This window comes from Caretta caretta, chromosome 23 (genome assembly GCF_965140235.1).
Source record: "Caretta caretta isolate rCarCar2 chromosome 23, rCarCar1.hap1, whole genome shotgun sequence".
In the NCBI taxonomy this organism is placed as follows: Eukaryota; Metazoa; Chordata; order Testudines; family Cheloniidae; genus Caretta; species Caretta caretta.
In genome coordinates this window covers 3,953,262-3,965,436 of record NC_134228.1, presented here as the reverse complement: position 1 = coordinate 3,965,436, position 12,175 = coordinate 3,953,262, and the positions used below count along the sequence as shown (strand labels likewise).

Here is a 12,175-nt window from a genome sequence, read left to right as displayed (position 1 = left end):
TGCTCGGGAGGCAGAGGTGGTGGAGGGCGGACAGTATGAGCCAAATAATAGCATCAAAATCAATCACAGGGTGAGTGGGGAACAGAAAACCGGAAGGAACAAAATTAAGATGTGGCACAAACCAAGCAGGTGCGAATGAAATGCACGTAAATAAAAAAACAACCAAACAAACACGAGGGGAAGACGGTGAGAGCGCTGGCAAGGTGGGCAGGCTGCCACGGCAAAGAATTTCAATGTCTCATGGCCTGGGTTATGCGGGAGGTGCTAACACTCAACAATCCCTAGCTCTCATGTAGTCCTTTTCATTGGATCTCAAAGCTCTTCACAAAGCAGTTTGGTTACCCCCATTTTACTGATGGGAAAACCGAGGCACAGAGCAGGGAAGCAATTCGCCCAAGGACACCCAGCAGGCCAGTGGTGGAGCCAGGAATAGAACCCAGGTCTCCTGAGGCCCGGTCCGGGTTCTCTCTCCATTAGGCATGGTCCCGTTCCAACTCTGACATCTGTGGAATGAATTGTTGGCCCTGACCCCCCTGCAACAAGTCAAACCTCATGGCTGTGACAGCTTCAGAGCGGCCGCCTCAGCATTTCGCCACCAGGATCCCCAGGAGGTACCAGTGACCCCGACCTGTGCCCCATGACCCGAGTGCTGCCGGCGACGTGCGGCCCTGCTTGCCGGCCTGACGCTGGCAAATCAATGGGAGCATTCGGCTCACTAGGTAGGCAAACAACCCGTAATCAATACCATCTCCAAACGGGGACCAGCTAGAGCTCGGCATGTCTGCCCTGGGTGGGACCCCCACCCTGGGGTGCCTCTTTGAATCCAGACTGGAGCAGCAGAGATAGGGAGTCACTATCGGGCCACCCTTGTTTGGTGAAATGGGACTAAGGGCCTCACGCTAATCCCCAGGGGACGGGCACCCGCCTCAATCGTCCCTCTTGTAGCTTTTCTCCTTGTTGGCAGCCTCATCAGACAGGCCAAGCCCTGGACCCTCCTCCCCCGCACTAGAGGGATCCCTGCATGGCCAGGTCGAGACACATTGACAGGAGGTGGGGTCCAGGGGCAAGCCTGTTCTGTAGCTAGAGACCCCAGGGCTGTCGCATCAGGTGTCTTTCACTAGCAGCAGGCACCCTTCAACTGGAATCCCCTCCGCCCCCAAGGAAAAGCCTCGCCTGGAGACGCCACCTGAACCAGTCCAGCCCCAGAGAGCCGAGGCAGACAAGCAGACCCCACAGTGTTCCCACAGGGGGAGGAAACAACTGACTGATCCAGATAGCAGAACCCTTTCACTCCCAAGTTTCAGAGGAACAGCCGTGTTAGTCTGTATTCGCAAAAAGAAAAGGAGTACTTGTGGCATATATTCTCTGTATTGTTTCATATTCTCTGTGTGTATATAAAGTCTGCTGCAGTTTCCACGGTAAACATCTGATGAAGTGAGCTGTAGCTCACGAAAGCTCATGCTCAAATAAATTGGTTAGTCTCTAAGGTGCCACAAGTACTCCTTTTCTTTTCACTCCCAAGAGGCTTTTAAGACTATTCTGTCTGAAAAACAAGGGCATCAGATAAGGAGACTGTGGGGAGATGAAGGAAATATAGCCCTAATTGGCATCACATAGATAGGACCTTAAACACCCAGATACACACAGCTCTCCCCATGCTATGGATTCTAGCAGGTAAACTAGTACTGCAGCAAAATACTGTTTCATTCAGCAAAAAAACATATCTAGAAAGGCACTAAACTAGTTCAAAATTTGGCAAGCTTGTTTTTGGTAGACATTTGGCCAGTTTTCGAAAATTCTCCTGAATGTCTTTTATCCACACACCTTCCTGAAGTCTTCTGGGTTTGGAACATTTGGGACAGAAATTTTCAATGCGGGGGGGGGATCAATCTGTTGGTCAGTCTGCTCAGTGGCTTTTCGAGTGATCAGTTCTGACTGGTCAACTTAATCACATCCAGTGGGTTATGTCTCCAGAGATATGGGGCAGGGGATTTTTTTGCTGAGAGTTCATATGCCAAAAACAAACTATTTTACTGAAATTTCCACTGGAAAAAACATTGGATCATCACAAAAGACTCTTTGTAATTTGCCAAACTTTCCATAAGAACGGCCAGACTGGGTCAGACCAAAGGTCCATTAAGCCCAGTGTCCTGTCTTCCGACAGTGGCCAGTGCCAGGTGCTCCAGAGGGAATGAACAGGACAGGGAATCATCAAGTGATCCATCCCCTGTTGCCCATTCCCAGCTTCTGGCAAAACTTCCAAATTGAGACCAGAAAAAGTTGTGGAGCAACATTCTACTTTGAAGAGGGACTTTAAAAAAAGGAAGAAAGAAAACCCAACTAAAGCAAACTCAGCATCTGAGAGAATCCCCTGTCACTCCATGCTCACTCCATGGTTACTCATGCTGCCAGGCCCAGACAGTCACACTAAGATCAGCCAAACTTCTTAACTTGTGCACTATTATGAATTGTGTGTATTGCCATAATGCCTCGGAGCCTCAGTCACAGACGAGAAATCCTGGCTGCTATAGGTTTTTATTTCTATTAGGCATATTACGGTAGAGTTTAGGAGCCCTCATCATAGCCCAGGACCCCATTGAGCCGGGTGCTGTACAGAAAACAATAAGATGGTGCCTGACCCGAAGATAAAAATTCTGTCCTCAGTTCCACTTCTGCAACCCCACTGGCTGCTGTGGAATTCGGCTCCATGATCACAGCTCAGTTATCAATCGTTTTGATGATACGTGAGCCAGACTAGAAACCGGCTCCCTCTCTCGGAGCTGTGCTGGTTTCTCCAGAGCGAGCAGGGGCAAGCAGTAGCCAGAATTTATTTTTGTCCCTAAATTTAGCGGAGAGGATTCTCAACGCACAGGGAGCAGATGTAGGGAGCTGCCACTTTTCTGATAAATCTACAACTACAACTGGGCGAGAGCCCGACGGCGTCTCAGGGCTATATTTATGGGGCGTCACTAGTATAGGGGGAACACTTCTTCTGGGACCTGCTGAGGCTGCTACTGCAGTGGTACCTTCTACGCAAAGCCCCCATTCTTCTGCCTAAACGTGAGTACAACTTTGGGAAATGAATCTAAAAGGCAAATTAGGCAGCATATTGCCGGCTCTCCTCTCCCTCAGCCTAACCTCAGGGGAGACGTGAGCTGGGCTTGATCATGGAGCTAATTGAGAGAGCCGAAACCCATATAGTGTCACATTTCTATGGATCGAGTATCGTCAGTGCGCAGGACAGAGGAAGATTAGAGTCCCTGCTGTTTTAGGTGAGGGGAAACTGAGGCACAGGGAGGGGAAGTGACTTCCTAACATAGCAACTCAGCAACAGAGCTGAGAATAGAACCCAGAAGTCCTGCTCCCAGCTCCTTTGTGTACACCCCTCCCGGAGCTAGGGCTAGCTGACTCCATAACCTGGGTGTCCTGACTCCATAACCACTAGACCACCCTGCCTTTTGGAAAGGCAGCAGAGAGGGAAGATTTCCCCTCTGATGGGGAGGGGCTTTGTCAGGAGCCAGGCAGCAGAGCAGCCTTTAAGTGACAGATAAAAAGCTGGAGCTTCCCAGCTGCGATGGGATTTGAAGGCTCCTCTCCCGCCGGCTGCAGTGAGTGGTTTACAGGGCTCTGCGTGCCAGCATTCCTGCCTCCCTCCGTACGGGCCCCGCAGCTCTTCCTCAGCAAAAGAAAAACCAGAAGGAGTAAAATTATGTTCTCCACCGTTGGCTGATGGGGAGGAGCATGCACAGGAGTGAAACGATAAGGAGCAAAGCAATGTCAGAACTCACCACATGGCACTGGGGTTGGGAGACACGGACAGGATGTTCTGCGACACCCCATCCCCAAAGCTCCCTGCATCAGGGTCTGGTCATTCTCATCCCACAGGGCTTGCAATCCAGCTGGAGGGGGGGCAGGTCCCTGGCTAAACGGTTAGCCACTCACCGCTCCCCATGGGAAACATGAGCATTACCCTCAGCTAGTAAATGGAGAGATTCTGGCTGCTAAATCCATGCAGGAGTGGCTGCAAAGAAATGCTCAGCCGGGGAACCGAGGAACATCACACCTAGAATGTCTATACTGGAGAGTCCTGTTAACACCCCATTCTGCCTCACACCAGGGAGGCTAAAGAGCAGACCCCTATTTCGCCCAGGTCAGAGCAATATTGCTCCAGAGCTAGCTGAAAAGGAGGGAAATGCCCCGGGGTTGTGCCGAACCCCCAGCCGATCCTCCCAAGGAGTGGGATACGAGAGGGCAGAGCCATACCTTTCTCCAGAATGTCCTCCGCGCCGTCTTCCCACTGGTCCTCGTCTTCATATTCATCGTCCACATCTGCAGGAAAGGGAGAGCAGGGGAGACTTGCTCAGTTAAGTGGGCTCCAGGAACCAGCTGGCCAGAGATGCCGCATGGGAAGGGATGGCCCAGAAGCTGCCTGAAGGAAACTGAAGCCGCTCTGTCATCACTGGCCCGACACATAGGAAGGCAAAGAGAAATCGGACCAAAATTCCTGAAGCCCTCAGCCTCAGGGGAATCCCTGTGGGCTATGCACAGGCAGACAAGAGATCCAGTCAACAGCAGCCATGCCCGGGGGAACAGCATTCAGCTGACAGGTCTGGAACTTCTCTAACTCCCAAGGGGCCTCACAGAAGATATGGGGAAGGTATCTATACAGCTGCTCTTAATTAAGACTTGCTTAGTCCTTCGCTAGCCCCACTCACACCAGGGTATCTGAGCACTTTGCACACAGAGAGCCTCCTAACCAATTACCACCTGACACGCTTTCCTAGGGGATAGGAAAGTATTTTATGCCCATTTTAAAGCAGGAGAAACCGAGGCACAGAGAAGGAAACTGATTTGATCCCAAGGTCACCCCACAATTGAACAGAAGGGCTAGGAATAAGGGGTCCTGATCCTCCATTCCCCTGCTCTAATGTCGAGACCCAACTCCCCTCCCAGAGCCAGGAATAGACCGCAGAAGTCCTGACTCCCAGCTCCCTCTATTCCTACCAATTACACCGCACACAGGGCAGCTGCCCCACCATCAGCATCCCTGGGGGCCTCAGTGTAACACACACAGAGCCCTTGAAGTTCCTTACCGGCTTCATCCAAGATGAACCCTCCATGTCTGGGCTTCTTTGGCGGCCGATCATCATCGTCCTCCTCTTCCTCCTCATCGTAGTCTTCTTCCTCCTCCTCTTCCTCTTCTTCAGCCTCCTCCTTCTCGCTGCCCGCAACGCTGACATGCTCCTCCTCTGCCTGGGCGTTGCAGAGGGAAGCTGACCAGTTACAGAGCCCATGCCAGCCCTGGACTCGCTGGCTGGATCTCCCAGGAACAGGTCCATCCCCAGAGCTTTCCCCATGAGAATCAGCATGCAGGGCCCGGGAGGAAGTGGAGGGACGGTAAGGGTGAGCCTTGCTTCCCCCCTCCCTTGCAATCTGCCTCCCCCAGCCATGGAGTTGGCACCCCCAGAGCAGAGTTTAGTCTCCAGGGTCTATTCAGTCTGTGACCTCTCTGCCAAGAATGGCCATGAGAAGGACAATTGGGCAGGTGATTTGCGACATGGACACCTGTTCTCCTGGACTGACATGCGTCAAACTCACTTCCAACAGGCCACTGGCCAGATGGCAGTTTACTTCTGTTACCAAAAGGGGTTAGATCGGAACTGGTGAGCTGTGGCTCCTGGAGAGCGCTTCACCTGTGGATCTCAAAGTGCTTTAAAAAAAAAGGGTAGAGAAGTATCATTTTCCTCCTTTCACGAAGGGGGAAACTGTGGCACAGAGAGGCAATGACTTGCCTCAAGTCACACAACATAGCTAGGAATAAAACCCAGGTGTCCTGACTCCTGGTGCAGCGTCCTAGCCAAGTTCCAGTCCCCTGAGCCATTCAGTCCCTACCCTGCTTCTTAGGTTTTTAGTGTTTTTTTTTTTTTTTAAAAATGACAGACTAGAGTAACATTTGGGACATGCTACATTTCAAGTGGGTATAAACACCAACCCCTTCCCCCCCCAAAACACATTCCTTTAGGCAGTGACCACATCTCTCTGTCAGCCTCACCTCGTTTTCTACCTCCTCCACCTCGCTGCTCCGCTCACTCTCATCCTCGGAGAAGTTGCTGTCTTCACTATCCGACATCTTCGCGGGGCTCCTGGGTTCGAAGGGGATGGAATTTCCTCCTGAGAAATACCTACAAGAACAGGGGATGCGCTCAAAGAAGGGATCTAAATGGACTTCACCCTTCCTTCTGCACCTTCCGTCCAAAAATCTCAGAGCTCTGCAAGGCACCTATTAGTCCTGTTTTATAGATAGGCAAACTAAAGCACATTCAGGTTAAAGTGATTTACTCCAGATCTACCAGCTGATGGAGATTTTACAAACACTCACACTGGAGTATCCAAGCCCCTTACAAATATCAATGGACTTGTCCTCCCAACACCCCAAGGAGGTAGGGAAATATCATCATCCCCCTTTTACAGATGGGGGACTGAGGCACAGAGCAACCTTGGGCAGCTAGAGAGAAACACAGGGTCTGTATGTCCAGAAACACCCCCTTCTTTATTCATCAGATCTAAGTCCTGTGCCTCATGGTAGCTGAAACACGATCAAAAAGAAGCATCTGCCAAATGCTATAGACGCTTATTCTGTCAACTGAGCCATGAGAGTGAATTAAAATTCACTGAGTAACTATTATATGCATTACAGCAACTCCCCGGAGTCCCTAGCAGGATGCCATTGTGCCAGATCAGGGGTAGCCAACCTGTGGCTCCGAAGTCACATGCAGCCCTTCAGAAGTTAAAATGCGACTCCTTGTCTAGGCACCGACTCCGGGGCTGCAGCTACAGGCGCCATCTTTCCAAGGTGCCGGGGGGTGCTCACTGCTCAACCCCTGGCTCTGCCACAGGCCCTGCCTCCACTCCACCCCTTCCTGCCCCCTCCCCTGAGCCTGCCGTGCCCTCACTCCTCCCCCCCAGAGCCTCCTGCACTCCATGAAACAGCTGATCGGGAGCTGCAGGGAGGGAGGGGGAGGTGCTGATCAGCGGAGCTGCTGGTGGGCGGGAGGCGCTAGGGGCGGGGGAGCTGATGGGGGGCTGCTGACGTATTACTGTGGCTCTTTGGCCATGTAAATTCTGGCTCCTTCTCACACTCAGGTTGGCCACCCATGCCAGATGCTGTACATATTAATGGCTATTAGGTGTATTATGGTAACGTCTAGGCACGCCTTGTCACAGACCAGGACCCCATTACACTAGGCGATGTACAAACCCAGAACAAAAAGACAGTCCCTGCCCCGAAGAGCTGACAATTTAAGTATAAGACAAGAGACAACAGATGGAGCCAGACAGGGGAGCATAAGCAAACCATAATTATTAATATAATATACACAAAAGGACCCACCCATAGTGCAATTTGGCAGAAGCTGCAGTTTGCCTTTTCTTTTTTAAAACAAAACGTTGCATTTTTTCCATCTTAATGTAAAGGCTCTGAAGTGCCGTGGAGTACGAAAGACTCAATCACATAGCGTTTAATTCTCTCACCGTGCTAGACGGTGGACAGTTGATTCTTGGCAACGACGCTGGTTAGATGCTAGCTGGGTTGCAAAGGAGTGACACCAAACGCAAAACTGGCTACTGTGCAAGTCCTTCTACAGTTTGAAATTACCACTCGTAAATCCCCGATTTTTAGACTCTGCAGTTCTTCTGATTGCACATAACATGACTCCCACCACAGCCTCTGCCCCAGCCTACCTGTGTATACTTGTTAATGTCGCTTCAGGTCCTCAGCTGTAAAATGAGACAATGATACTTCCCTGCCTCCCAGGGGGGTGTGAGGTGCCAAAATATAGGGTGATGGGAGCCACATAAGTACCTTAGAGACAGACAGACCCCCCCCATCCTCCCGAAGCCAGTGGGGTTTCATGAGGACACAGGGAATCAGCCACTCAGGGCTCACCACAGGATCGGGGCCGAAGTGGTTACGCACACGATTCTGCAAAGACTTACACGCACGTTTCGCTTTTCAGGGCCTCCCACTGAAATCACGTGCTGAAAAGTGAAGCACGGACAAAGTCTTTGCAGGACCTGATCCAAACTCACCGCAGTCAATGGACACAGAGGACTTCACGCAGGCTTTGGAACAAGCCTCTAACGAACTGAGAATTTCATATCGACTCAACATAACACTGCAAGATCAATATGAAGCACTACTGTCATTCAGAAGCTTTCCAAATACACTATAGCCTGTTCTGTGTGCTTGCTGGAGAGAGATCAAGAAAGCAAGCAACCCAACTCCATTAGAATTAGTAAGTATTAGCAAGGAAATGCATTAATTTACTTTTGTTTTGGCTTGTGACTTTCTCTGTGCTGAGAGGAAGGTAAATTCCTGGTTTTCTTTTTGTAACTTTAAAGTTTTTGCCCAGAGGGAAATCCTCTGTGGTTTAAATCTGATTGCCCTGTGAGATTAGCTTCCCTTCTAATTTTACAGAGGTGCTTCTTTTACCTTTTTTCTTTCTAATAAAGTTCTGTTTCTTTTAAGAGCCTGACTGATTTCTCTATTGTCCTAAGACCTAGGGGTTTGGGTCTGTGATCACTTTGTAACCAATTGGTTAGGATATTATTCTCAAGCCTCCCCAGGAAAGGGGGTGTAAGGGCTTGGGGGGATATTTTGGGGGAATAGGCACTCCAAGTGGTCCTTTCCCTGATTCTTGGTTAAATCTCTTGGTGGTGGCAGCGTACCCTCCAAAGGCAAAGAGTTTGTGCCTTAGGGGAGTATTACCCTAAGCTAGTAGAAATAATCTTGGGGGGGGGTCTTTCATGCTGGTCCCCACATCTGTACCCTAGAGTTCAGAGTGGGAAGGGAACCCTAGTACAGCCTAGATTATCCAGCTGTCCCAGGGTGCACGAAATACATTTGGCTAAGCAAGGGAATTTTTCAATGTAATTAAATGACACGGGGGTTCATGAGCCTGTTTCAGGTAACAGAAGTTATAACCTTTATTCAGTAATTACGGAACATGTAGGTGTTTATTGATAACTAAGTCGTGTAACGTTTGTGCGGCTCTGGCAAATATTTGACAAGTTAGTCACAGTGTTTTGTAAGGGAAAAACAATCCGACTTCCTTACAAGAAAGCCAGCAATTTTACTAGCTACTTCATATATTAGTATATTATTTGCAGTACAGTTGCATTCAGTAACCCCAACCTGACCCCATCATGCTGAGCACTCTACTCTGCTCTGAAGGGATTAGAGTCCATGTCGTGATCCTGCAAGTTGCTCCACGCATGTAGGCCCAAGCCCACAAGGCAAAGCTTTCAGATCAGGGCCTACATTAAGGCATCCACAAGAAGGACCGCAGCAGGGAATGGTGGAGGAAAATTGAGGGTGACAGAGGTGAAAACACGTAGTCGAACATACCGTGTCACATACCGTGTCACATGTTTAAAAGAGCCCCAAATACTTTACATACCAATATATGAGCTATATACATGAATCCCTTCACTTGCCAGTGACATACAGCAATGTGAGATACGCAACACAACCGCTGGAGCCACACAGCAGCGCCACGTAACACTTTAAGGCAGGAAACAAAGAACAGCACTCCCGCCAGTTGAAACCACCAGGTTGGTTGGTTTGTTTTTTAAAGGAGGCAGAAAATAACTACACAAGAAATGGACAACACGCCAGCTATGAGGAGTGTTGGGGTATGGCTGCAGTAGATAAGAAAATGGAAAGGAGAAAAATGATATGAAGATGGATAGAGTCAGATGAACTGGAAGAAAAAAGGGACATACAGGTGGGAGATGGGGCAAGATTGCAGACAACTTTAAACTATGGGAATTTTAATTTATGTTCTTTTATTTGACTGTATTTCCCTGACAGATATTCTACAGAATTTAGGAGGAAAGGGATTAAATGGTTCTGTTAGAATTATTTCACTACGCAACCCAGAATACGCAATTAGAGAAAGAGTTAGAACAACCCAAAATATACTTGAACGCACACACAAGACCCTCCTGCAGATTGACCAGAGTAGCGCCAAGAACCCCTTGCTTGACAACATTTTCTAGCGATGGCAGATGGACCCCAGCACAAACAGCAGGGGTTTCACATTTCCTGCCACAGGAAGGAGGTGGCCCAAAGATAGCCAGGAATCATCTTACTTGCCTGCCCTAAAATTCCAAGGCTGGATGTGCACATGGAAGGGGAAAGCACCACTTTAAAATCTCCCAGTCAAGGACTAAAACTATGGATCTCAGGGAATCCTGAACAGGCCATATTCCAAATTACAGCCTCAAATGTTCTGTAACCTGATGGGAGCTAGAGGACCATTGGGTGAGGAAGTGGGTCTTCCCAGCTCCCCCCGGATAGCAGCTTCCCAAGAGCAGGATTACCAGGTGCTGAAGTCCGAATTCTGAAACTCGCCTCCCTCCATGTACTTGGAGAGCAACCATTAGGGATTCCCCAAGCCCAAAATATGAATCCTCTCCCACAACAGTAAGCCCAGCTCCCCCAGATCTGGGATCAGATAGTGCAGGTCAGAGGGACCCACTCATCTGAGTCTTTTCAAGTCAAAGACCAAGGGCGGTGCGTGGGGGAAGGCCGGAGTCAGAGATCAAAGTCAGCGCTTGCTGGAATTAAAATCTGAATTGCCTAGGTCAGAAGCAACAGCCCACAAGTCAGCATGTGTATGTGGGGGTCAGAGGTTTCAGGTCAAGGTGGGAGGGCTAGGGTCAGAGGTCACAGGTCGGTAAGCGCATGCCAGTGTGGGGATGCTGTGGTCGTGGTCACGGTCAGGATGGGAGAACACAGGTCAGAGATCACAAGTCAGAGAGCGCATGTAAGGGTAGGGTGAAGTCAGTGGTCACAGCTCAGCAAGTGCACACAAATCAGGGCGGCCTGGGGTCAGAGGTCACAGGTCGGGGAAGAGCTAGGTCACAGGTCGCATGGCAGTGAGGGCACACGAAGGTGGGGGGCTGGGGTCAGAGGTCAGAAGAGGAGGATCGGGTCAGAGGTCACAGGTCAGTGGGGGCTGGGGTCAGAGGTCAGCAAGGGGGAACCGGGGTCAGAGGTCACAGGTCAGAGGGGGCTGGGGTCAGAGGTCAGCACGGGGGGAATCGGGGTCAGAGGTCACCGGTCACGGGGAGGCCGGGGTCAGAGGTCAGTGTGCAGACAGGACCAATCACCCCGACTCTCCCCCTTGCCCGGCCGGGGTCAGGGCCCCTCACGGCCCCCCCCGGGGCTCAGACGCTCTCGGCCGGGCTCGGCGGCCCGCTCAGGCCCCGGGGCTCTAGGCCGCAGCGAGCGGGGGCCCCGCCCACCCCGCGCCTGGCGCCGCCCTCCCTCACCGGCCTGCGGGCTCCTCGGGCTGCTCCCCGCGGCGGCTCCGCTCCCGGCAGGGCCCAGGCCCAGGCCCGGCTCCGGCCTCCGCAGCCCCCGCTCGCCCCGGCGCGGCTCCAGGCGCTGCCGCCAAAACCTCGCGAGGCCGGCCGGGGAGTCACGTAGGAAACGGCATCGCGTCACGTGGCGCGGGAGGGGCGGGGGGGAGGGAGGCGGAAGAGCGGCCCAGTCACGTGAGGGGAGGCGGGCGAGCGTCACGTGCTGGGTGACAACCCGAGGCCTTCCTTCCTCCACGGCGTGCGGGCGTCACGTGACGGGGGAGGACGTACAGGCTTGCTGTACGGTGTCCGGGAGGGGTCAAAAGGGGGGGTCTTAAAGGGGCAGGCCCCAGAGGGGGTGCGGGAGCCCAGAGAGGGGAGCAGGGGGCAGGCCCCGGGTGGGGGAATTGGGGCAGGCCCCAAAGGGCAGAGCAGGGGGTTGGGGAGCTCAGAGGAGGTAACTGGGGGGGGGGGGTATTAAAGGGGCAGGGCCCGGGGGGGGGAGCACAGAGGGGGCTTAAGGGGATATCAAAGGGGCAGGCCTGGGGGGGGGCGGGGGGGTGTGAAAAGGGCTTGGGGTGTGAAGGGGATCGGGGCTGGGGGAGGGGCGTCGAAAGGTGCTGTGGTCGCTGCGCTGTTGGGGCCCCTGTGACCCCCCCCCCCCCCAGCCCAGGACAAGGGCTGCACGGTTTGTGACCGTGGCTTTCTTTGGGCGACCTGGTTTGTCCTGCTTTAGTCCCTAAGCTGCCCCCCCCCCACACACACACACACACCCTCCTGCGCCCTCCATGTCCACGCCCCTGTCTCC

General features: G+C 52.1%; 1 protein-coding gene across 2 annotated transcripts in view; it reads right to left on the bottom strand.

Moving 5' to 3' along the window:
* SUPT5H (SPT5 homolog, DSIF elongation factor subunit) overlaps positions 1-11,488 on the bottom strand; it is a 30,580-nt gene extending 19,092 nt beyond the window's left edge. For both annotated transcript variants that reach the window (XM_048832438.2, XM_048832440.2), the window contains exons 1-4: positions 11,338-11,488; positions 6,053-6,182; positions 5,094-5,253; positions 4,264-4,329 (exon numbers count right to left, since the gene is read on the bottom strand). In XM_048832438.2, coding sequence (XP_048688395.1) covers positions 4,264-4,329; positions 5,094-5,253; positions 6,053-6,130 — 304 coding nt within the window. In that variant the 5' untranslated portion in view covers positions 6,131-6,182; positions 11,338-11,488. The remainder of the gene's footprint in view (positions 1-4,263; positions 4,330-5,093; positions 5,254-6,052; positions 6,183-11,337) is intronic.
* Positions 11,489-12,175: the final 687 nt, after the last annotated feature.